General features: G+C 37.7%; 1 protein-coding gene and 1 long non-coding RNA gene across 9 annotated transcripts in view; one reads left to right on the plus strand and one right to left on the minus strand.

Moving 5' to 3' along the window:
* Window positions 1-14793, minus strand: part of LOC110744041 — a 27675-nt gene extending 12882 nt beyond the window's left edge. For 2 of the 5 annotated variants that reach the window (XR_002524106.2, XR_002524102.2), the window contains exons 1-4: window positions 14444-14546; window positions 14018-14088; window positions 13648-13775; window positions 8885-8983 (exon numbers count right to left, since the gene is read on the minus strand). This is a non-coding gene — a long non-coding RNA (uncharacterized LOC110744041). Of the gene's footprint in view, window positions 1-6483; window positions 7625-8884; window positions 8984-13647; window positions 13776-14017; window positions 14089-14443; window positions 14547-14750 lie in introns of those variants that run through there. The other 3 variants (XR_002524104.2, XR_002524103.1, XR_002524105.2) reach the window with 3 other exon arrangements.
* Window positions 1-15464, plus strand: part of RIPK2 (receptor interacting serine/threonine kinase 2) — a 35292-nt gene extending 19828 nt beyond the window's left edge. For 2 of the 4 annotated variants that reach the window (XM_031669967.1, XM_031669969.1), the window contains exons 9-13: window positions 4484-4569; window positions 8457-8546; window positions 10987-11080; window positions 13734-13895; window positions 14476-15015. In XM_031669967.1, coding sequence (XP_031525827.1) covers window positions 4484-4569; window positions 8457-8546; window positions 10987-11080; window positions 13734-13895; window positions 14476-14813 — 770 coding nt within the window. In that variant the 3' untranslated portion in view covers window positions 14814-15015. Of the gene's footprint in view, window positions 1-4483; window positions 4570-8456; window positions 8547-10986; window positions 11081-13733; window positions 13896-14475 lie in introns of all 4 variants that reach the window. The other 2 variants (XM_031669966.1, XM_031669968.1) reach the window with 2 other exon arrangements.
* The last annotated feature ends 10487 nt before the right edge of the window (window positions 15465-25951 follow it).

Here is a 25951-nt window from a genome sequence, read left to right on the forward strand (position 1 = left end):
GAATGATACTGTTTACATTTGTATGAGTATATGGACACTTTTTTCTACTGTAAGAGAAATGAGGTTGGAGAGATGGATACAAGTACAAGAAGTTTGTAGATCTGGTTGTAGGACCCTGAAGGAATTCCCTCTCATGGCTTCTATTTTCTCAGTGTAGTGTGAGAGCAGATGATCAGCTAGCTCAAAGGAAAGATGGAGGATGGGATGTAAGAGGTTGAAAAGGGGAAGATAAAATACAATGGTCTTACCCCTGCTTTCCCTTTCTAAGTTCAGAATATATTAAGAAAAAGATGAGGAAGAAAGACAGATGGTGGTCAAAATATCAGTTTCATTACTGATAAAGCTAATTGGAGAATGTACCTTTAGATCTGCAGCCAAATGGGCTTAGTAGCATTTTACCCCTACAGTTGATAGCTTTACCAGCCCACCACAGGCCTCACCCTGCTTCTACATAGGGAAGCAGAAAATGTATGCATTCTTTAGGCAAGCTGACTTTTAAAAGAAGGAGAAAACTGCAAAGGAACTAGATAAGCATGCTGAGTTTTTCTCCAAGATTAACAAATGAGGTAAGTCTGAGGGGCAGAAAGAAGATGGAAGAATTCCTCCTATACTTCTCCTTCCTGAGGATTGAACTGGAAATGTCATCTTCCTGTTGGAAACATGAAGAAAAGGACTTAAGCGTCTCCTCCAGCAGTACAAGATAATCATGTAAGACAGCAATTCCCAAACTTTTAGATCTCAATACTCTTCAAAATCATTGAGGACCTCAAAGAGCTTTTGTATATGTGGGTCATATCTATTAGCATTTACTGTATTAGAAATTAAAACCAAGGAATTTTAAAATGTAGGAATATACAAGAACACGTTCCATTGTCTGTTGAAGCAGTGTTCTTATCACACCTTACTTATGGGCCTCTGGATAAATCCACTATATACTCGTTTGGGGATGACAGTAAACAGGGAAAATAAGTACTAGTTACTTTGAATATAGTTTTGACTTCATGAACCCTCAGAACCACCCCCCCACCCCCAGGGGTCCCTAGGCCACACTTCAAGAACCACTTATCTATGAGAACAGTAGATGTATTTGGGAAGCAAAATAGGATTGCTGAGAAGTAGTATTTAGTGTTTAGTTTGGGCCGTTAATCTAGAGAAACTAGTGACCCCACTTCTGGTCAAGATGGAGTAACAGGGGCCAATTTGCCCTCCTGCCTGAAACAACCAAAAAACCTAGACAAAATATGTGAAAGAGTGGTTTTTAAGACACTAAATATCAGGAAACAAAGAACAGCAATCTCTGATGGACGGGAAACAAATGAAGTCAGCCTTCCGATTGCCCAGCTTCCTGCCTTGAGAGTTTCTAGATGCAGCATGGGGAGAGGAAACTGAGGTGGAACCCAGCTGACACTCAGGGTCTAGGAGACAGGGATGACAGTGTGGGTAGACCAAGGCAGATAGACTTCATAGGACATCGCACCGGAAGGGAAAAGGTACACAGAGGAAGAGCCCCAGAGATTTGCAGAGGGTTCCTCTCAAGTATTCAGTGGAGCACTGATCAGTACAGCGTGGATAAGTCAGTAAGCCAAAAGCCAAAATCTTCAATGAGCATAGGAGAAAAGCAGAAGTTTGCAGAGAAGTGTTGCCCAATGGCATGAACTTTAGAGGATCTAGAATTTTCACAGAAAGAAGAAATTACTATTTGGAAATGGCAAAGAGAGGACAACAGAGATATGTACCCTTCCTCATAGCTCTGGAAAGAAAGAAAGATAAAATATTAACCCATTACCTTAGCAAATTTTGATTTGTAAATACAATACTGATGAACAATGGATATAAGTATTGAATGAAAAATACAATGCATTGCTTTTTTTACTAATGAGAACTCAGTTTATTTTTAGACTGTCTAACTAATATTGCCTATAAACATATCCAGCCTTATATCTGACAGTACGGTGTGAGAGTGTGTGTGTGTGTGTGTGTGTGTGTGTATTTAATTTATCACATTTCTTACAAAGTACTGTTGTCTGCCTTAGACATTTTTCATTTATAGCCTTTGGGATGCTACTGGTTTTGTTGTTATTGTTAGGTTTTGGACTTTGTTTTTAAATGGAAGCACAACTTTTTTTTCCTAGGATGACAGCTTCCTATTTTCAGTGGGAAGGTACCGTCATTGATTTATAAACACACTACTGCCCTATACAGCCCGTCAGTTTTATTTTAAGGCTCTGGTGTATATTGGAATGGTGAAAAGCAGATTCTGGGAACCTGAAAGGGAAAGGAAGAATAAAAAATCAATAATAGGGAAAGTTTAAGTGTATTCAATAAAGAAATTCTGTCAATACGACCAAATGGAAGAACAAGAAATTACAAAGGGATTTCTAGATACCAGAGTAAGCACAAGATGCCTACTTTTGGATAAACCTACTGAAAAGAAATGAAAAGTTCACAATGAAAGAAATTTTGGTAAAAAAATAAAAGAAGCTTGAAAAACTAAAAGCAAGCTATATTTTTCCTTTTTTTAAAAAAATATAGGTTAACTGAATTAAGGAAAGGAGGAAGATCAGTAAACCTTTGTTGAAAAAGTGACTAGAGAATATACATTCTGAAAATGGATTTAACTGTTCAATTAATGTACATATTAAATGGCAAAGTAACACAGTAGCAGAGAGGAATCATAAATATTCTGTTTTTCAAAAGCCTATCAAAGTATAGTTTACTTACCTTAAAATTTATCTATTCTAAGTATACATTCATTGACTTTTTAGTATTAATAATTTTACAGTTTGCAGCCATTACTATAATCCAATTTTAAAGTATTTCCATCAACCCCCACAAAATCCCTCATAACTATTTACAGTCACTGCCTGTTCTCATCACTAACCCTACGTAACTAGTAATCTATTCTCTGTCTTTCTAGATTTGCTTTTTCTGGATATTTCATATAAATGGAATGATAACAATGTGTGGTCCTTTTGCATCTGGCTCTTTTCACACTTAGCATAATGTTTTTCAAGTTCATCCAGGTTTCAGCATGAATCATAGTTCAGTAATTTATTGTTGAATAATACTTCATCGTATGGATGTATCACATTTTGTTGATCCATTAGCCAGTTGATGAACATTTTGATTGTTTCTACTTGTTGCCTATGTGAATAATGTTGCTATGACTGTTCACATACAAGTCTGTGAACGTATGTTTTCATTTTTCTTGGTTAATTATCTGTGAGTAGAATTGCTGGGCTACATGATAAATTTATCTTTAATTTTTAAGAAACTGCCAAACTGTTTTCCAGAGTAGTCTACATTATTTTATTCCCACCAGCAATGTATGAGGGTTTCATTTTCTCCACATCACTGTCAACACTTCTTACTTTCTTTTTAATTATATTTTAGTGAGTATGGAGTGATGTCTCATTGCAGTTTTAAAGTGCCTTTTCTTATGATATTAAGCATCTTTTCATGTGCTTCTTGAAGACATTTGTATATCTCCTTTAGTGAAATTCAAATCTTTTACTTGTTTTTTAATTTTGCTATTTTTCCTATTATTGTCATGGGTCTGTATTTATTGTAGATACAAACCCTTTAGCAGATACATGATATGGAAATATAGTGTACAAGATTGCAGCTTATCTTTTTATTTTTTCTTAATACTGTCTTGAAGTGCAAAAGTGTTCAAATTTTTTGAAGTCCAGTTTTCAGGTTTTTTGTTTGTTTGTTTGTTTTGTTTTTAAGATGGAGTCTTGCTCTGTTGCCCAGGCTGGAGTGCAGTGGTGCAATCTTGGCTCACTGCAAGCTCCGCCTCCCGGGTTCACGCCATTCTTCTGCCCCAGCCTTCTGAGTAGCTGGGACTACAGGTGCCCGCCACCATGCCCTGCTAATTTTTTTTTATTTTTTTATTTTTTTGTATTTTTAGTAGAGATGGGGTTTCACTGTGTTAGCCAGGATGGTCTCAATCTCCTGACCTCGTGATCTGCCCGCCTTAGCCTCCCAAAGTACTGGGTTTACAGGCATGAGCCACCACACCCGGCCCAATTTTTAGGTTTTTTTAACGGATTTCATTTTTGATGTCATATCTAAGAACTCTGCCTAACCCAAGATCATGAGGATTTTCTCCTATGTTTACATGTAGGTGTGGGGTCCATTTCAAGTTAGTTTTTATGTGTAGTGTGATATAAGTATCTAAATTTATCTGTTTCCAGGTGTATATCCAACTGTTTTAGCATCATTTGTTGAAAAGGCTATCCTATCCTTTCCCCATTGAATTGGCTTAGCACATTTGTCCAAAAACAGTTTTTTTAGGTTCTCAACCCTATTCCATTGTTGCTTATGTCTATCTTTATGTCAGTAATAAAAGCTCATAAAACAGCTGAATGTCATCACTTTGGGAAGAACTGACTTGAGGCCTTGTACGTTAAATGTTAGCATTTCACTTTAATAATTAGAAGCAATCTGAATTCAACCTATATTTTTTTCTCTTATGTAGAATGTTTAATAGAACTTGAACCAGTTTTGAGAACATTTGAAGAGATAACTTTTCTTGAAGCTGTTATTCAGCTAAAGAAAACAAAGGTAAATTGCCAAATGGAATGCTGGAAATTAGTAATTTAAACAACTATATATTATTCATGGAGTTTTTTGGTTAAGTGTAGTTTTTAATATATATACTTTTCACAGATATAAGCTACAGTTTTGGAGTGAGAAAATTTACCAGAGACTATCAATACTACTTTTCCTTTGTCACCAAAAGCTTTTCTATTTCATTCAAATGGCCACCTTCAGATTTTAAAGACATTTCCAGGACCAGGCGTGGTGACTCACACCTGTAATCCCAGCACTTTGGAAGGCCAAGGCGAGTGAATCACTTGAGCCCAGGAGTTTGAGACCAGCTGGGCCACATAGCAGGACCCTACCTTTATTTAAAATGTAAAAAAAGAAAAAAAAAAAAAAAAAGACATTTCCAGAACCCTTATATATCAGACGTAAATTTAAAAATGAATAATCACAGCCAGTTGTTTACAATGAATGCACTGAGCCATTAGAGGCATTTGTTTGTTTTTTAATGTACATTTATTTTCCTAAAGTTGTAATGCCTAGAGAATTATAGATGTCTGGGTTCTCGCACTTCTCTTTTAATTTAATGTACATTTTTTTCTGACATTCCTTGCCAAGTTTAACTGTAGAATTTTTATTATATTTGAGACCAAAGTGTGTTTGTTTTTTCATTTTTCCTCTCAAACACTTCATGTTTTATAGACCAAGGTAGCAGTAACAGTTGATATGAATTACCTGGGAGAGCTGTGTTATTTACTCACTCTGATTCTTGTGGGTCGGAACAATTGAAGGGACTATTACTGCAGGGTTGTTTTTTTTTTTTCACTATTACTCAAAATTGTTTAAAAAGCAAAGCAACCACAGTTCATTAAGGCAAGCGCTAAACTATGCTTACTTTGCCCTAACGAACTGTGGTTTGTTAGAAGATGTGGGTTTCATTAAATTGTAGTTAATATACAATATAAAAACCAGCCATTAGCCAAACTCGTGGGGTGTGAACAAGCAAAATCTACAATTTTTATAACCAAGTGATATTGCTTGCCCCTTGTGGCTTGCTGGATCTAGTGACATAACCCTTGGTTTCAAAGGGAAATGCATAAAGGAAGGAACTTAAGAGGAACTGTGTTTTCGTTCTTTTAATAATTTGTCACTGGCTCCACCACTTCTGAGTAGGTAGTGTTTTCCAGAGGATACCAATTTCTCTATTCCTTAATAGAGTCAAATTTTTTTTTTAGTTTGTAAAGATGGGGTGTCCCTCTGTAACCCAGGCTGGAGTGCCGTGACAGGATCATAGCTCACTGCAACCTCGAAGTGCTGGGCTCAAGCAATCCTCCTACCTCAGCGTCTCCAGTAGCTTGAAACTACAGGCGTGGGCTACCACACTCAGCTACTTTTTAAGTTGCCATATTTTTTCCACTTAGGATTGTTCTTTTAAAAAAAAAAAAAAATCTTGTATCGATTCTGTGATACTTATAGGGCAAGAATATCATCTGATTTTTATAGATGAGATAACTAAGGTACAATAGTCTTCCCTTATCCATGGGAGATACATTCCAAGACCCCAGTAAATGCCTGAAACCATGGGTAACACTGAACCCCATGTATACTGTACATACATACCTATGACATAGACATATATACTTTTCCTATACATATATACCTATGATAAAGTTTAATTTATAAGATAGGCACAGTAATACATTAACAATAACTGACAATAAAATAGAACAATTCTAACAATATTCCAGCATCACTATTCTTGCACTTTGGGCCATTAGTACTAAGAGTTGATTAATTAGTAATGAGTTACTTGACCGGCCTAGGCAATGTGGCAAAACCCCATCTCTACAAAAAATAAAAAAATTAAAAATAAAAAAAAAAGCTGGGTGTGGTGGCACATGCCTGTAGTCCTAGCTACTCAGGGCTGAGAAAGAAGGATCACTTGAACCCAGGAGGCAGAGGCTATAGTGAGCTGGCACTCCAGCCAGGGTGACAGAGTGAGACCCTGTCTCAAAAAAAAAAAGAGTTCCTTGAGTACAAGCACTGTGATCCTGACAGTTGTTCTGATACTGACAGGGTGGTAGCTTATACAGCATGGATATGCTGGACAAAGGGATGATTCACATCCTGGGTGGAATGGAGCTGTAGGGTATGATGTTTCATCATACTACTTAGAACTGAATGTGATTTAAAACTTATGAGTTGTTTATTTCTAGAATTTTACATTTAATATTTCGAAACCACAGTTGAGCAGGGTAATAGAAACTGTGAAAAGTGAAACCAAGATAAGATGGGGACTACCGTATAGGGAAGTTAGTCACTTATGTACACCTCACACAGTAAGCTAATGTCAGGGACAACAGTGGAACACAAATTAAATAAGATTCTTCATAAAGAAATTTCTGGTGTGATGGTACATGCCTATAGTCCCAGTTACTCTGAAAGCTGAAGCAGGAGGATCGCTTGAGCCCAGGAGTTCCAGTCCAACCTGGGCAACATACCAAGACCCTGTCTCTTAAGAAAAAAAATTTCTGAAAGCCAAGATTAGTAGGGAAATTTGGTTTGAGTTTCCTACATTTTTTCAGCTCTTGGAAGCAGCTCCCATAATTTATGTTTTCCTAGGTAATTGGCTTCTATATCTTGAATAATAAACACTGAACAAAAATAGGTTTTTTTCAACTCATTTCTTCTTAGGGACTGATTCACTAGTTCACAAGTAATTTGAATTATCATAACTGATCATTTATGAAAAAGTGTTACTAATTCAAGGATATTGCATTATCAGAAATGTTTTGGCAAATTTTATAAGCACAGAAAAACCTTACATAACAGAGACAAAACCAAAAACTCATTTTAAAGGGTCATATAACAGTACATTTATAGATGTTTTTTGAACTGCTGTGTATAAAGCCCTGTGCTAGGTACATTATATACACAGATGAATAGGAGTAATTTCCTCCTGAAGTTCCTTAGCCATGTAAATGGAGCATGCAGTCATAAATGTGCATAATGGATGGCTGGGTGTGAATTCACCAGTTTCCAAATTCTGAAGAATAATTGGCATTATGATGGTCTGGGGAAGAAAATGATTGATAGGTTTTTAAATCACTGAATAGTGATGGAAACTAATCCAAGTCTAGCTTATATAGACAGGAATAAATCACTTAATTTTAACACAAAAGAATAGTATTTTAAGTAAATCATCTACTCAGCAGCTACCATTTATTGAATGCTTACAAGTAATGTTAGGGCCTTTTTGCATATATTACTTTTCATTTTCCTTACAGTAATCCTTCAAAACAGGTATTTTTATCTCCAGTATACAGATAAGTAAACTGAGATTAAATCTAATGTCCCACATCAAACAGATGTGGGAATCTAAATCACATCTGATTGGCTCCATGGCCCCGCCATTCCATTATTGACACTCTACCCCCTTTACTTAGTCTAAGCCTCAATCTCTTAACTATAAAATGAAAATAATAATACTTACAGGCACAGTGCCTAAAATGTGGTAAATACTTTATTATAGATAGACATACAATCATACTCCCAAAAATTTATTAAGTACCTAGTTTATACCAGTTATTTCGTATTTATAAGCTCAATCTCTAGAACCATCCTGCATGTAGGTATTATTAGATTTTAAGGATGAAGCTCTGAGACACTGAGAGAAGGTAACCAATTAATGTTAGGTAAGATTCAAAGTCTGTGTTTCTAAAGTTATTTCCCTTGTTCTACACTGTCTCTTCCTTCAGTTATATGTTATATTCCCAACTCTTTATATTTTCTTGCCATGTATTTTGCACAAACATATAAAATGTGTTAATTAGATTGTATTTTACTTCTATAATTTCCTAATCACCTCCAGTTAAAGTGTATATGCATTTATGTATTCATTCCAGTTACAGAGTGTTTCAAGTACCATTCACCTATGTGACAAGAAGAAAATGGAATTATCTCTGAACATACCTGTAAATCATGGTCCACAAGAGGTAAAAAAAAAAAAAAAAAAAAAGTTACATTAAACTCAAAATGTGAGAAGAATTTGAAAAAATCATTTGGTCTAAGCGGTTCTTTTATAGAAGGAAAACTAAAGCCCAGGTAGCTTTTAGGATTTGTTTGGTAGCTCATGGCAATCTCCAACTTGAAACCCAGCTCTACTGATTCTCAGTTCATTTTTCATCCCATCAAATCACAATTATTGCTTTTTTGTTTGGCATTGAGTTCTGTCGCTGTCATTGGTTTATACAATAAATGACGTCCCAGGGTAGTATGTAGGCAAATCATTGATTACAGTTTTAACACTATATTTATGCTACCTTGTTCTTACCTCTTATCATAATTAATGAGAGGCTAACATTGCTGCCCAAGAAGAAAGATTTCTTTAGTAGCATTCAGTCAGACTTATATTAGTCTGAATTAGTAATTTCTGTAAAATGAACATACATATACATTCTTAAAAGAAAGTAACATAGATTGAGCATCCCTAATCCAAAAATCCAAAGTGCTCTACAATCCAAAACTTTGAACACCAACATGATGCCGCAAGTGGAAAATTCCACACTTGTGTTAGTCTGTTTAGTGTTGCTATAACGAAATACCTGAGACTAGGTAATTTATAAAGAAAAGAGGTTTATTTGGCTCACAATTCTGGTAGCCAGAAAGTTCAGGATTGGGCAGCTGAATCTGATGAGGGCCCTAGGCTGTTTGCACTCATGTTGGAAAGTAGAAGGGGAGCAAGCTATGCAGAGAAATCACATGGTGAGACAGGATGCAGGAGAGTGAAAATGAGGAAGTCAGGGTCTTTAACAGCTTGCTCTCTCAGGAATCCATTCACCACTTATAGAATGGCACCAAGCTATTCATGAAGGATCTTCCCCCATGACCCAAACACCTCCCATTGAGCCTCACCTCCGAACACCACCACATTGAGGATCAAATTTCAACATGAGATTTAGTGGGGACAAATAAACCATATCAAACCATAGCAACATCTGACCTCATATGATGGGTTGCAGTCAAAACACTGTTTCACAGGTGGGCACAGTGGCTCAAGTCTGTAATCCCAGGACTTTGGGAGGCCAAGGTGGGTGGATCACTTGAGGTCAGGAGTTCGAGACCAGCTGGCCAACATGGCAAAACCCCATCTCTACTAAACATACTGGGCATGGTGGCCCATGCCTGTAATCCCAGCTACTCGGGGGGTTGAGGCAGGAGAATTATTTGAGCGAGCCAAGATTGCACCACTGCAGTCCACCCTGGGTGACTCCATCTCAAAAAAAAAAAAACTTTGTTTCAGGCACAAAATTATTTTAAAATATTGAATTAAGTTACCTTCAGGCTGTGTGTATAATGTATATATGAAACATAAATGAATTTTATATTTAGACTTGAGTCCCATCCCCAAGATATCTCATTATATATATACAAATATTCCAAAATCTGAAAAAAAGTCCAAAATTCCAAACACATCTGGTTCCAAGCATTTCAGATAAGGGATACTCAACCTGTAGTATCTTCAAAACTAACCTTAAAAATAGTACATCACTTTTTTAATCACTTGATGTACAGTATTTCATTTGATCCTTGAGCCCATTCGTGCATATTTTTAAATAGACAGTGCGGATAATACAGCCAAAACCTGAGAGCCAGAGAGTTTAAATGCCTTACTGAAAGTTAGCTAGTAATTCCATGACAGAGCTAGGAGTAGAGTTCTCCATTACTTTTTCCATGGCTTCCTGTGCCTCCATGTGGAAGGAACCTGAGATGCTGAGAACAGGCATTTCTAAATCTGTAGGAGACCAGACTTGCAGATACCAAATTTCTCATTCACTATTCTAGTTACTGGCCACAGCCTCTGAGATCATGTAGAAAATACTGAAAAAAATAATTATTCTGATGTCACATTATTCCCCTATTTCCCCCATTTGTGTTAATTAAGAAAATAAGTTTATCTTTGTTGGTTATTTTATAGATGTATGTGTTTCTTTAATTTTGTAAAGTATAATTTTTAGTACTTTTGTAGGCTGGGCACAATGGCTCACACCTGTAATCCCAGCACTTTATGTGGCCAAGGCTGGTGGATCACTTGATTGCAGGAGTTTGAGACCAACCTGGGCAACGTAGCGAAACCCCATTTCTACAAAGAATACAAAATTTAGCGTGGTGTGGTGGTGTGTACCTATAATCCCAGCTATTCAGGAGGCTAAGATGGGAGGTTCACCTGAGTTCAGGAGGGCAGGGCTGCAGTAAGCCTAGGTTGTGCCACTGCACTCCAGACTGGGCAACAGAGTGAGACCCTGCCTCAAAAAAAAAAAAAAAAAATTAGTAGTTTTTATCTTCATTTGTGATAAGCCACAAACAAGAACTATTTAGAAATTAAAGCTCTATAATTTTTATTAACCTAAACCCTTTATTTTCTATTTACTTTAGGAATCATGTGGATCCTCTCAGCTCCATGAAAATAGTGGTTCTCATGAAACTTCAAGGTCCCTGCCAGTTCCTCAAGACAATGATTTTTTATCTAGTATGTAAATTTTCCAATCATTATTTACTTGCAAGTCTTCCATTTTCTTTCAAGATCATATTTCTGGCAAGCAGTCATGATTTCTATGGAACTTTAATTTGCATTTATAACTCATGTTTTAAAGTGACAGAGTCTAAAGATATGAAAAAATAGTAGTGTGATATTCAACAAATACATTTAAGTTTTAAGGCATTATGTTTGGCCAGGCGCAGTGGTTCACACCTATAATCCCAGCATGTTGGGTGGCCAAGGTGGGCAGATCACCTGAGGTCAGGAGTTCGAGACCAGCCTGGCTAACATGGTGAAATCCCATCTCTACTAAAAATACAAAAATTAGCCAATCATAGTGGTGGGTACCCATAGTCTCAGCTACTTCGGAGGCTGACACGGAAAGATTGCTTGAACCCGGGAGGGAGGTTGCAGTGAGCCGAGATTGCACCACCGCACTCCATCCTGGGTGACAGAGTAAGACTTTATGTCAAAAAATAAATTTTTTAAAAAAGGCATTATGTTAGACACTGCCAGAAAATGTCCACAAAAAAAATCTCTTATAAGAAAAAGAAGTGTTTCTAAATAACTATTATATGAGATGGAAAGTGATATAAGAGAGACATAGATCTAGAGCTATGGTAGTATGGGAAGAGTAACACTGTACAAAGGACTTGCACAACAACTTTGTGAGAGAAATGTCCTCATTTTACAGATTTAAGGACTCTGGATCACATAGCTAGTAGCTGGCACATCTCAGACTTTTGATAAATATTATCGTGTCACTCTACTGTACCATGTTATCATCATGAAATTATTTCTGGCTGAAGGCTGGATCTGTAATAACAAAGGATAGGCATTCCAGGGAAAAGGAACAACATACAGGTACAGAAGCAAGAACATGCAGAGAACAGTGAGTAATTTGGTTTAGCTAGTAAAGAAGATGAATGAAAGAAGATAAAAGCTAAGTAGATTGGAGTCATATCATCAGAATTCTAACCTTCAGCTAAACTATTTGGACTTTTTTACTTCAGTAGGAAGCAACTATTGCAATTTTTTGAGCAAGGCAGTGACATAAAATTTTTTACTTTGGGAAGATTCATTCTCGCTGGAATGTGTAGGATATTTTGAAAGGAAAAGGAAACTTGAGATGGCGAGATCAGTTAGGAGACTATTACTGTAGTACCCATGAGAGATTATTAAGAACCGATATAGAGTGAAAGAAAGGAGGGGTGGTATATGAGATGTTATAGACAACTAGATGATAGGACTTTGTAACTTTTCACTTATAGGAGCGATGAGAGAAAAAAGTGGTAAAGCCAAATAAATTGTTAAGCCTAGGGACTGGGAGAATGTTGGTGCCATTAAAAGAAATAGAAGTTAAAACAGGTTGCGTGCGGTGGCTCACACATGTAATCCCAGAATTTTGCAAGGCCAAGGTGGGCAAATCACTTGAGGCCAGGAGTTCAAGACCAGCCTGGCCAACATGGCAAAACCCTATCTCTACTAAAAATACAAAAAAATTAGTGGGTATGATGGTGCACACCTGTAATCCCAGCTCCTCGGGAGGCTGAGGCACAAGAAACACTTGAACCCAGGAGGCAGGGGTTGCAGTGAGCTGAGATTGCGCCACTGCACTCCAGTCTGAGTGACAGAGCAAGACTCTGTCTCAATTAAAAAAAAAAAGAAGAAGAAGTTAAAACAAGTTTTAGAGTTAAGAAACATTACACTTTCAATGTTTTTTGTTTTTTGTTTTTAATTTGAGGTACTAGGAGCACACAAAGGGTTGATGTCCAGAGGGCTTTTGAAAATATAAGATTAAGGTTCACGGCTGGGTGTGTTGGCTCACAACTGTAATCCTAGAACTTTGGTAGGCTGAGACGGGCGGATCACCTGAGGTCAGGAGTTCGAGACCAGCCTGGCCAACATGGTGAAATCCCATCTCTACTAAAAATACAGAAATTAGCCAGTTGTGGTAGCATGGAACTGTAATCCCAGCTACTTGAGAGGCTGAGGCAGGAGAATCTCTTGAACCTGGGAGGTGGAGGTTGCAGTGAGCTGAGATCACAACCATTGCACTCCAGCCTGGGTGACAAACTCCAAAAAATAAAAAACTGGGGAGGGAGGGAGGGAAGGAAGGAAGGAAGGAAGGAAGGAGGGAGGGAGGGAGGGATGGAGGGAGGGAAGGAAGGAAGGAAGGAAAAGAAAGAATATATAAGGCAAAAGTTCAATGAAGACAGAAAATGTAATTGTGTGGATTGGGGAATAGAGGGGATGATTAAATCCCTGAGGCTGAGTGGGATTCCCAGAAGAGAAAGTAGAAAGACAGACATCATATATAGATTTAGAGAACATACTTAAACTTCAGAAGGAGTAAGAAGACACAGGAAAAATATGGGACTATGTGAAGAAGTAAAATTCTATGATTTATAATTTACATAGGACAGACAATTGCTGACAGAAATTGTAGTGAAAGCATTCCATATAAACCCTTTTTTGTTTTAAGAAATATCTACTTGCAGAATTCGGTTTCTGAACTAGCCTTAATATTAGTGGAAACTAAAGACATTGGAGCCTACCTTCTGTCTGCTCAGATGTTGACATGTTAGCCAATAGGAACTTCTAAGGCGTATTCCACCTCTAATGAAGATGTTGTATTTTGTAGGAAAAACTCAACACTGTTCTTTTATGATGCTGCATCGCTGTCCTGGAAATCACAGTTGGGATAGCACCATTTCTGCATCTCAAAGGGCTGCATTCTGTGATCACAAGACCACTCCATGCTCTTCAGCAATAATAAATCCACTCTCAACTGCAGGAAACTCAGGTAAATATTTACTGTGAAACACCTTGTAAGTGATGCCATTTAGCTTACATATTTATGTTCAGTGGGTTTACCATACAGTGAGATTTATTTGTCTTTATTTCCTCAATATGATAAATACATACCTTCTTAAGTAGGAAAACAAATCCCAGGAGATGGGAACGATGACATGGCCCAAATGGTGTTCTGTGAACATCTAAATAGGGAGGCAGTACTAAGAGGAGGTATTAACATATTACTAATTAACAAATTTGCAGGTATCTTTTATATTTGAAACAAAATGGACATTAAACAAAACTGAACAAATCCTAGAAGATGGGAATGATGACATAAAGTGGTTTTTGCCGCATGATTTATACCATATAAAAAGGCAGTGCCTTTTCTGGGGAGTGAGGAGGAGGAGATAGCCCAAATCTCTGAGTGTTTCCTGAAAAATGATAGCATTCCCCCAAATACTGGTGTTCCATATTGGCACAATCATAGGAAAATTAGGTTTTATGCTTTATTGATTTTTCATGGAATTTTACTTATTGCTATGTATCTGTCCTCACCTTTTAAATATTCATTCCTTGCTCTTTTTCAGAACGTCTGCAGCCTGGTATAGCCCAGCAGTGGATCCAGAGCAAAAGGGAAGACATTGTGAACCAAATGACAGAAGCCTGCCTTAACCAGTCGCTAGATGCCCTTCTGTCCAGGGACTTGATCATGAAAGAGGACTATGAACTTATTAGTACCAAGCCTACAAGGACCTCAAAAGTCAGACAATTACTAGACACTACTGACATCCAAGGAGAAGAATTTGCCAAAGTTATAGTTCAAAAGTTGAAAGATAATAAACAAATGGGTCTTCAGCCTTACCCGGAAATACTTGTGGTTTCTAGATCACCATCTTTAAATTTACTTCAAAATAAAAGCGTGTAAGTGACTGTTTTTCAAGAAGAAAAGTCATTTTATAAAAGGATATTTATATCTCTGTTGCTTTGACTTTTTTTTTAATCTAAAATCCGTGAGTATTAAAAGCTTTATTGAAGGTTCTTCTTTGGGTAAATATTAGTCTCCCTCCATGACACTGCAGTATTTTTTATTAATTAATACAAGTAAAAAGTTTGAATTTTGCTACATAGTTCAATTTTTTATGTCTCTTGTTAACAGAAACCACTTTTAAAGGGTAATAATTATTATTCTTGTTCATAACAGTGCCTTAAGGTATGATGTATTTCTGATAGAAGCCATTTTCACATTCATATTCTTCGTGGATTATTTGTTACTCGTCTAAGATGCAATTTGATTTTATGAAGTATATACTGTTTTACCCACCAGAAACAGTACAGAATCTCTGCCCTAAAATCCCAGGCTTAATTGCTCTACAAAGGCTTATTAATTTAAAACTCCATTAATAGGATTACATTTTAAAGTTTTATTTGTAAATTCCCTTTAAAAAAGATATTTCAAAGGTAAAACAATACAATATAAAGAAAAAATAAATACCGGCTGTCTGTCTCCATTTTTAACCTCAGCCTTCCCTACTGTCACCAACAACCAAACTAAATAAAGTTAACAGCCTGATGTTTATCCTTCTGTCCCTTTCTTCCTGCTTATATTTAGAACATATCCTCATTTGGGAAAGGATCTTTTCTGCATATTATTATTATAATAATACATCATACTGCAACCTGCTTTTTGAATTTAATAGTACAGCCTTCCAGATCAGATATGGCTCTAACTTACTCTTTTTACTTGCTGCCTAATACCCACACTGTTTTTATTTTCTTAACTTGTCCGTATCAAATTTAGCCCAGACAATAAAAGTACAGTGTGAGCACTTTTTTGGTTAATGGGTTATATTACTATATGAGAACTTACAAGGAATAATAGCCGTTATCTGAAACCGCATAGCAAAGTCAGCAGAAAGTGAGATACAGAGTAAATTTGAAAAGATGAACTTTCAAGAAGCAACAGACCCAAACCTGAAAAAAGTTTGAATAAAAGAAATTAGATGGCATTGAGGCAATTAAATATTTTATTAGAAATATAAGTATTTTAATCTACATTTTAGTGCTTGACATTAACTTGTAGCTCTTACTGTGCCTTTCAGAAATATGGAAATCTATTAATTTCCATATTTGGAAATTAAATGAAAACTGAACACATGAGTTATCTATTAAATTTTAAAAAGCATTAAGATACAAATTTTATTTGTTAAAGTAAAAAATAGAGAAAAAAATTCTTTTAGAAGCTTTCCCTTTTCTCTATACATACTCTAAAAAGAAATTATTTTGAATATCGATGGCCTCAAATTGACTTTTATACTGATTTCATGAGGTATATCTGGATTGATAAAATGAACTTTGCCCTATTTTTTATTCTCTGCAAAGATCTAAAAACTCATAGTCTGTGTGCTTTATGGCTATGTGCTTACAGCCACTTTCTCCCACACTTTACTGTATGGAAGACACACGTGTAGTCATCCATCATCACAGCTATGCAAACTTTTTCTGCATAAATAATAACATGTTAATAAGGAGATGTCAGGGATTAAGATGAATCTGCAATGAGCTCTCATCATCTCTTCATAGGATTGTTACAATCTCAGCAGTTGGTTTTTATTATAACCCCTATTTAGTAACTGCTACTTAGGGGAAGATGAGACAGATTATGCTGAGTATGACTAGTTAGTGTACAACAGGGTCTGGCATAGAGTAGGCACTTTCTGAATAACTCTGTAATGAATAGTGTAATGGAATGAAAAAATAGAGAAGGGGAGATGTTTCCTTTAAATCTTATTTCCCAAAATGTAGTGCAAGCACAGCTAGTAGTAAGTGGGATTATTTTAGGTCATATGTAGGCTTACCACAAAATGGCATCTGAGTCACTTAGTAAAGGACATTCTTTTCCATTCTTTTTTGAGCCTTATAATTAAATAAAGGAGAATATCTCAATTTTTGTGCTAACATCTTTTTATCCCTCTTGTTAACAAAATGAGAATAGGCTTTAGGCTCAGAACTTCAGAAACAATATTAGCAAGAATTTTATGGGTTTTTTATTACATTCTATTTGAAATTTATACTTCTACATATGACAAGTAATAGTTTTCTGTTTTTACTAAAGTTTTATTTCATAATATTTAAATAAAGACAATTTAAGTACTATTAAGTAAATTATAATGCAGATAGGACGTGAATGTGCCAACAATCATAGAAGTAGTAAGAAAATGACAGATTAAAATTCAGTCGCTCCAGGAAGGGACCTAGTAATTTATTTTTTAACTAGCTAGTATTAGATAATGCTAGAGGTGTCATTCCTTGCAGTGGATTTTAAGACAGTGCTACCCAGAAGTACAGTCCACAGACTGGCTACATTTAGCATCACCTGTAGCATGTTAGAAATGAAACTTCATGACTCCTATCTCAGACCGACTGAATCAATCTCTGGGGGTAAGGTCTAGGAATCTGTTTTAACAAACTCTCCAAGCGATTTTTACTCATGGTAAAGTTGAAGACCCTTTATTTTAAGAAATACTATAGATTTGTACATAAAATAATTTCTCTCTAGGTTCACAGATGTGTTTTCATGAAGTCTGATAGCCACATGCCTTCAGAATGTACACGCTGAGATGATGTTTGATTACAAAATTTTACTTTTGTTTTGCATCCAATTTGAATTCCCAAAACAATTTTAACATGCTTTGAATTCTGGAAAGATAGCTTCACTTAAACATGAAAATCATGGCCAAGTGCGGTGGCTCACGCCTGCAATCCCAGCACTTTGGGAGGCGGAGGCGGATGGATCACAAGGTCGGGAGATCGAGACCACGCTGACAAACACGGTGAAACCCCGTCTCTACTAAAAAATACAAAAAATTAGCCGGGCATGGTGGCGGGCGCCTGTAGTCCCAGTTACTTGGGAGGCTGAGGCAGGAGAATGGCGTGAACCCGGGAGGTGGAGCTTGCAGTGAGCCAAGATCACGCCACTGCACTCCAGCCTGGGCGACAGAGCGAGACTCTGTCTCAAAAAAACAAAAACAAAAACAAAAAAAACCCATGAAAATCAGATCACTATATTAGAATCTACAACTCAGTTCTTTAGGGAAGAACTTCAGAAGGGGCAAATGCTTGAATTATGACAGCAGTAGAGCTGAGCTGATATAAGAGGATCAATACAAGAAGCGAGACTAAATTATGCTGAAAGTCATACTAAAGAAATTTGCATAACTATGAAAGATTTGGATGTTGCAGCAGTTGTGTCAAGCCGTGGGGGCTGTTTTTTATTTCTCGCTACCATTAATCTGCCTACCCTCAGCCCCTTCAAATAATTTATGAAGAAAAAAATATGGCCAACTGGGAGAGAAGGAAAATCAGTAAAAGTTCATATTTAGCCATTCTCACAAACATGTTTCAGCCAGGCGTGGTGGCTCACGCCTGTAATCTAAGCACTTTGGGAGGCCGAGGCGGGTGGATTACCTGAGGGCAGGAATTCGAGACCAGCCTGGCCAACATGGCGAAACCCCGTCTCTACTAAAAATACAAAAATTAGCTGGCAGAGGCCTGTAATCCCAGCTACTTGGGAGGCTGAGGAAGGACAATCACTTGAACCTCAGAGGCAGAGGTTGCAGTGAGCTGTGATCGCACCATTGCACTCTAGCCTAGGAGACAAGCGAAATTCCATCTCAACAACAACAACAAAAAAAGTAATGTGTTTCTTCAAAATTGTGCCTCCCATCTCCCACACAGCCTAGTTCTCAAATTACCTGTTGCTTTTTCTCTCTCCACTGGATCATTTCTTTTCAAACACCCAGATTTCCTTTAAAAACAAAATTTCTTTACTTAACCTATCTATCCTTTTTCATTCTTTTCAAGTTTATTCTACACGACCTCTATTTTGTTACCTATTTCTTTGTTTAAAATTTGATGTCATGTAATTAACGAATGGGTTGAAAGGAACAAGTGTGCATCTGATGCTTCAAAATCCTTACCCGAAAGATGTTAATAGACGTTTATCTCATGAGTAAACACTTCCATACATAAAGGGGGAAGCTTATTAGTACTACCCATACTTTTTTTTTTTTTTTTTTTTTTTGAGATAGAGTCTCACTCTGTCACCCAGGCTGAAGTGCAGTGTTACTATCTCAGCTCACTGCAACCTCTGCCCCTCCAGGATTCAAGCGATTCTTCTGCCTCAGCCTCCCGAGTAGCTGGGATTACAGGTGCCTGCCACCACTCCCAGCTAATTTTTGTATTTTTGGTAGAGACGGGGTTTCACCATCTCAGCGAGGCCGGTCCTGAACTCCTGACCTCGTGATCCACCTGCCTCCGCTTCCCAAAGTGCTGGGATTACAGGTGTGAGCCAACGCGCCTGGCCAGTACTATCCATACTTTCATACACTGATTTAAAAATTGATTTCCAGCCAGGCACAGTGGCTCACGCCTGTAATCCTAGCACTTTGGGAGGCCGAGGCAGGTGGATCACGAGGTCAGGAGGTCGAGACTATCCTGGCCAACATGGCGAAACCCCGTCTCTACCAAAAATACAAAAATTAGCCGGGCCTGGTGGCATGTGCCTGTAGTCCCAGCTACTCAAGCGGCTGAGGCAGGAGAATCTCTTGAACCCAGGAGGCAGAGGTTGCAGTGAGCCGAGATCGCGCCACTGCACTCCAGCCTGGGCAACAGAGCAAGATTCCATCTCAAAATAAATAAATAAATAAATAATAAAAATAAAAATGGATTTCCCTGTAGTATGTATCAACTCGTCCTGATTCCAAACCTTGGAATATTTTATAGGGTAAATCTAATCCCTCTTCTACGACAGTATCTTACATATTTCCAAGGAGTTCTTTTATTTCTGGTGATTTTTTTTTTTTCTGCTTCAGAAGAATTCCTACTTTCTTCAGTGGTTAAGAGGCATGGTCTATATTCCTCTCAAAGTATGGTAGCCACAACTAAACACGGTGTTCCTACTCAGGTCTTGCCAGCACAGTTAGGATATCTGCTCCGTTATACTTAAATAAAATGCTAACGGACCATTTTATAGTAGTCACATGTTATTGTCAAATTAATATTTAACTACCAGCTAACAAATTCTTCATCTGTACACTTGTGTTGTTTTGCCTTATTTCTCCACTTTTCAAAGAGGTAAATTGAATTTTTAGGCTCATATATAACAATTTGCCTTTATCTCTTTTTTTTTTGAGATGGAGTCTCGCTCTGTCACCAGGCTGGAGTGCAGTGGCACGATCTCGGCTCACTGCAACCTCAGCCTCCTGGGTTCAAGCGATTCTCCTGCCTCAGCCTCCCAAGTAGCTGGGATTACAGACAGGTGCCACCACGTCCAGCTAATTTTTGTATTTTTAGTAGAGATGGGGTTTCACCATGTTGGCCAGGATGGTCTCGATCTCTTGACCTCATGATCCTCCCTCCTCGGCCTCCCAAAGTGCAAAGTGCTGGGATTACAGACGTGAGCCACAGTGCCTGGCCTATCTCCCTTTTTCTAATTCATCCCTAGTTCCAGTCATTCAATACATTTTTTTATCCCTAAATCTGGAATCTTCCAGCTTGTCATCCACAAATTTGACAAACTTGCTTTTTATAGTTTCATCCAGGTTACTAATTAAAATGTCGATTGTGCTGAGCCATCCAAGCATGAAGTTTGCAAAATACCACAAACCTTCTTCCCTTCAACTTGACAAAGCTCATAACTATTTAAGTACAATCATTAATCACTAATGAATATAATTGGAATATTTTAAAGTGGTTCCTTTTTTAACATAAAAAATATGGAATCTACAAATTTAGCCTACATGGTCTCTATTTCTGGGCAGTTTTGAACACAAAGAATTGGCTTGTGTTTTCATTGAAAATGTGTGTTTCAATGTAAATCCACTTTTTTGCTACAAGTACATTCAATTATTAAAATGGGGAATGCCTCTTCTCTTAAAATATTAAATGGGCATTGTTCAGGCTCTGCTTATAAAATCTGGTGCAAGACACTCTCTGCCTACCAAAATCCCATGATTTAGGATGCCAACCACATAAAGAACCTCCAAATTCAACATCTGAAAAAAAAAATACTAAGAAAATGAAAGACTAGACAGAAGATAATTTTAAAATATTTATATAATAACGTTAGAGAGACTTGAGAAAGTTGTCTTCAAAACTAGAAGAAATTATTAAAAAATAGGAACAACTAATGATCTAGAAACATTTAAACTATTATTCTCATAACAATAACACAGAACCCGTCTATTCTGGAAAACTGTCCTTTTTCTCACCAGGACTCCTAACCTGGGAGTTTGTTAGGGTAGATAACCAGTCCAAGTCTCTACCTTCCAAATCTTTGGTTGATTCCTTTTTGGATGTATTTAGCAACCCTGAGCAAACAAGGAAGCTACCAACAAAATAACTGAAAGTACTTTTCATTGCTAGTTTGAAGTCTCCTCCCCTCACTAAACACATGTTGCTGAGCTTTTGCCTTGTCACTTCTTCCTTCCCACTGTGACTGATGAACTCCTCATCATACTAAGAGATGCTTAGGGCTGGCAGGGTGCCCATCACCTTTGTTTCCACCAGTGCCCGTTAGTGGAATGGTACAAAGTCTAAAGGGGCAAGAAAAAAATTTTTTGAAAAATTAACTCTTTAGTGTTTTGGGCACAGCCTGATCACAAACACATGAGATATATTTCGCATAGGCCTCCCGACAAAGTTAAAAGGACTCAAAATTCTGAATTAATTTTGATCCCAGGAGAGAGTTAATAGTTTTAGAATTTTAAGCTCATTAATCTAACTGAATTCATTCTAAGGAATATGGAAACTAGTACTGGGAACCTGGGCCCAAGAAAATGTTTTAACTTTAATTATTTTTGAATTAGAAGAAAAAAAATGGATATATAACAATGAACAGTTTAGATTACATATATCTTTATAATAATGCAATTGTAAAAAAAAATTTTAATATCTTTTGTAGAGGACAGAGCCCACAAAAGCATAAGTGCCTATGTCAGAGGTGTGTGAACCAGAGCAACTCCATTTTGAATAGGGGCTGAGTGAAATAAGGCTGAACCCTACTGGGCTACATTCCCAGGAGGTTAGGCATTCTTAGTCAGGGTGAGACAGGAGGTTGGCACAAGATACAGCTCATACAAACCCTACTGATAAAACAGGATGCAGTAAAGAAGCCAGCCACAAGCAAGATGGTGACAAAAGTGACCTCTAGTCATCTTCACCGCTCATTATATGCTAATTATAATATAATTATAATGTATTAGCATGCTGAGAGATATTCCCACCAGGGCCATGACAATTTACAAATGCCACGGCAACCTAGGGAAGTTACCTTATGTGGTCTAAAAGGGAGAGGAATCTTCAGTTCTGGGAATTGCCCACCCCTTTCCTGGAAAACTCATGAATAATCCACTTCTTATTTAGCATATAATAAAGAAATAACTATAAGTATACTCAGTTGAGCAGCCCATGCCACTGCTCTGTCTATACAGTAGCCATTTTTTACTCCTTTATCTTCTTAATAAACTTGCTTTCACTTTATGGGCTCACCCTGAAATTTTTTTTTTTTTTTTTTGCACAAAGTTCAAGAACCTCTCTTGGGGTCTGGATAAGGACACCTTTCCAGTAACACCTAGGGCCCATGAATGCCCTCATGCAGCTCTGACTGTGAAGTGGCTTACCTGATGGTAGTCTGAAAAGTTTGCTTGAGACTGTAGCCACTGTGAAAGTTGACCTTACAAACTGGGTCATTCTTGTCACACCCAACTAAAACAGAGTCAAGAGTAGCAGTCAGGGCACATACCATTGCTCCAAGAATGTAATTCTCTGCAAGCTTGGTTGCTGAGACTGCCTGCTGTAACCTGAAACCAGTTTTATCTAAAGGCTACTGAAACAATCTGCTGCACCTCTAAGACTAGTTTTACCCACTACCATCACTCACCAAAACGCTTGCCAGCTCCCCAAAACCTTACTTGAGTCAATGAACTTTCTTGAGTAGTGGTATGTAATATTTCTCCTTTTTATAAATGCTCTAACCTTCTCTTTGTTCTTTAGATATACCAAAGACAGGACTAATCAGACACGGTACTCCAGAGGTGCTAGGATAGGGGGCAAAGGGCAGGGAAACTGAATAGTGGCAGATTAGGCTTGTCATTGTCAGGAAGGACCAGTGGCCCACAACACTAGCGTGTAGAGGAAAAAGCAAGTGGAAACACAATGAATACTGCAGGTTAAAGGTGTGGCCCTCAGAGCTTGAGCATTTTCCCCTTTCCACTTGCCAAGACCCTGAAAAAAGGCTGAGATTCAGACTTCCCACCAACCATTTCAGGTTAGAGCCTGGGCCACATTCAATTTAACTTAGAAACATAAATAAATCTGTCTTGTTCCTGAGTGTTACAGGCAAAATCATGTCTGATATATTGACTGGTATGGTCTTTTTTATTACTATTGTTGCTTTAGGTTGTGTATTGACTGATTGCCCCCAAAATGATCTGTTGAAGTCCTAATCCCCAGAATCTGTGAGTGTGACTTATTTGGAAAGTGGGTTTTCACAAATGTCATTAAATTAAAGATCTCAAGATGAGGCCATCCTGGATTAATTGGGTGTGCCATAAATCCAGTGACAAGTGTCCTTATAAGAAGAGGGCTGGGCATGGTGGCTCACGCCTGTAATCCCAGCACTTTGGGAGACCGATGCAGGCAGGTCACTTGAGGCCAGGAGTTTGAGACCAGACTGGCCAACATGGAGAAACCCCATCTCTACTAAAAATACAAAAATTAGCTGGGTATGGTGGTGGGCATCTGTAGTCTCAGCTACTTGGAGGCTGAGGCAGGAGAATTGCTTGAACCCAGAAGGCAGAGGCTGCAGTGAGTTGAGATCATGCCACTGCACTCCAGTCTGGGCAACAGAGTGAGACACTGTCTCAAAAAAAAGAAAGAAAAGAAAAAAAGAAAGGAGAGAAGACACAGACAAAAGAAAAGGCCACGGAAGGCAGAGGAAGGGATAGGAGTGGCACAGCCACATGCCAAAGAATGCCTGGAATCATCCAAAGCTGGAAAAGTCAAAGGCAAAGGACTTTTACACCCCTAGCCTTCAGAGGGCGTGTGGCCCTGCCAACACCTTGATTTTGGACTCCTGACCTCCAGAACTGTGAGAGAATAAATTTCTATTGTTTTAGGCATCAAGTTTATGGTAATATGTTAATGGTAGTCTTAGGACACTAAGATACTTCATTTTTAAAAATATACTTTATTTTTTATAGTAGTTCATGATTTCTTGAAAGATTGAAAAGCTGTTGTAGAAAGTTCCTATATACCCTGCACCCAGTTTCCCCTACTATTAACATCTTCCATGAGTATAGTGTAGTTGTTAAAATTAATGAACTAATATTGATAATATAAAAGAAAAATAAAATCTCAGGACCCTCTAAATTTATCATGCCAAGGGGGAAATTAAGCTCTGGAGACTGAGTCATGAAGCATGTTTGCAATTAGATTACAGATTAACCCTCTTCCTCATTGTTCTTGTTCTGTAAATGACTAGAAGAGACCAGAGACCAGACCTTTATCCACTTACAATTACTGATCTTTGTTATAGAGTAACTGCCTCCTTTATTCTTCAATACCTAACTCAGACTAGATGGTGCAAAAGATCCGATAACTATTAGAATCTCAGTGTGAAATGCTAAATATACCTCTGAAAATAGGTAATTGGAAATCTAAGCTGTTGGAACTCTAAATTACTTTGAACCTTAAAGAAATGTGAGGTTATGGGGCCTGAGTCACGTGACAGGCAGCTGTAACCTTTCTTGCTCTGATTATAGATTAGCCTTCCTCACCTACATTGTTTTCTAAAATGTTATATATTACTAAAGGGCACTAGGGAAGACCCCTTCCCGCTTCCCTGTTGATCTTTATTATAGATTAACTTCCTTTTATCTTTCTCACAAAAAGGCTTTATGGTTATCACATTGTCTTCAGATGGAATATTAAATATACTCTTTGGAAAGGAAATGAAAACATGCTGTATGGAAAACAAAATGAACTATAACTAATTAAATGTTTATAACTCATAAAGCAGCCTTGTATAGAAAATGTTATATATAATCCTACTCTATTTTCTGCCTATATATGCAAGAACTTTTAACTTCAGAGCATTGACACCATTTCTCTGGAGTCTGTGTCTTTTAAATAGCCGCTCCCAGCTTTTCACTTTAATAAACTCTTTATAACTGGATTCTGATCCATTCGATTGTTTCAGCTTGACATGCCTTTCCTGAAAAAAAAATACCACCTCAACAAATCAGATCATTGTGACTCTACATTAAGCCTCACATAGAAAGATGCTGAAATTCTGCTAAACTTCCCTAAACTTTGTGAATATGAGTCATAACTTCTATACTTTGGAACACTGACTTCCATTCTTTAGAATCTCTGCTTCCCAAGAAGCCTGGCTTCAAACTTTGCACTTGAATCCACTCTGTTTAAACTAGATTCTGAGTCAGACATGGTGGCTCACGCCTGTAGTCCTAACACTTTGGGAGGCTGTGGCAGACGGATCACTTGAGGTCAGGAGTTTGAGACCAGCCTGGCCAACATGGTAAATCCCGTCTCTACTAGAAATACAAAAAAAAAAAAAAAAAAAAAGGTTAATCAGGCAATCCCAGCTACTTGGGTGGCTGAGGCAGGAGAATTGTTTGAAGTAGGAAGGCAGAGATTGTAGTGAGCCGAGATCACACCATTGCACTCCAGCCTGGGCAACAGAGCGAGACTCACCTAATGTCTTTTTTCTGCTCCAAGATCCCATCCAGGATGCTGCTGAGGTGTGGAAAATGATTCTCCAGCCTATGGGGCTTGGGCATGCTGAGTGCTTTTGAAAATTGAAAGGACTCAGAAACAAGGTCCTGTCTAACCTTGTGTTGTTTCCCCAGCCCACTTCACCTCCCAGGACAGGAGGGGACTCTCCCTGGAGTTTCCTCATCTGTTCGAAAAAGTGTCTTACAGAAAAAAAAAAAAAAAAAAAAAAAGCATACAATTGCCTTCTATCTGCTTCCTAAAATCTCATTA

The sequence above is a fragment of the Papio anubis genome, chromosome 8, assembly GCF_008728515.1.
Source record: "Papio anubis isolate 15944 chromosome 8, Panubis1.0, whole genome shotgun sequence".
NCBI lineage: Eukaryota > Metazoa > Chordata > Mammalia > Primates > Cercopithecidae > Papio > Papio anubis.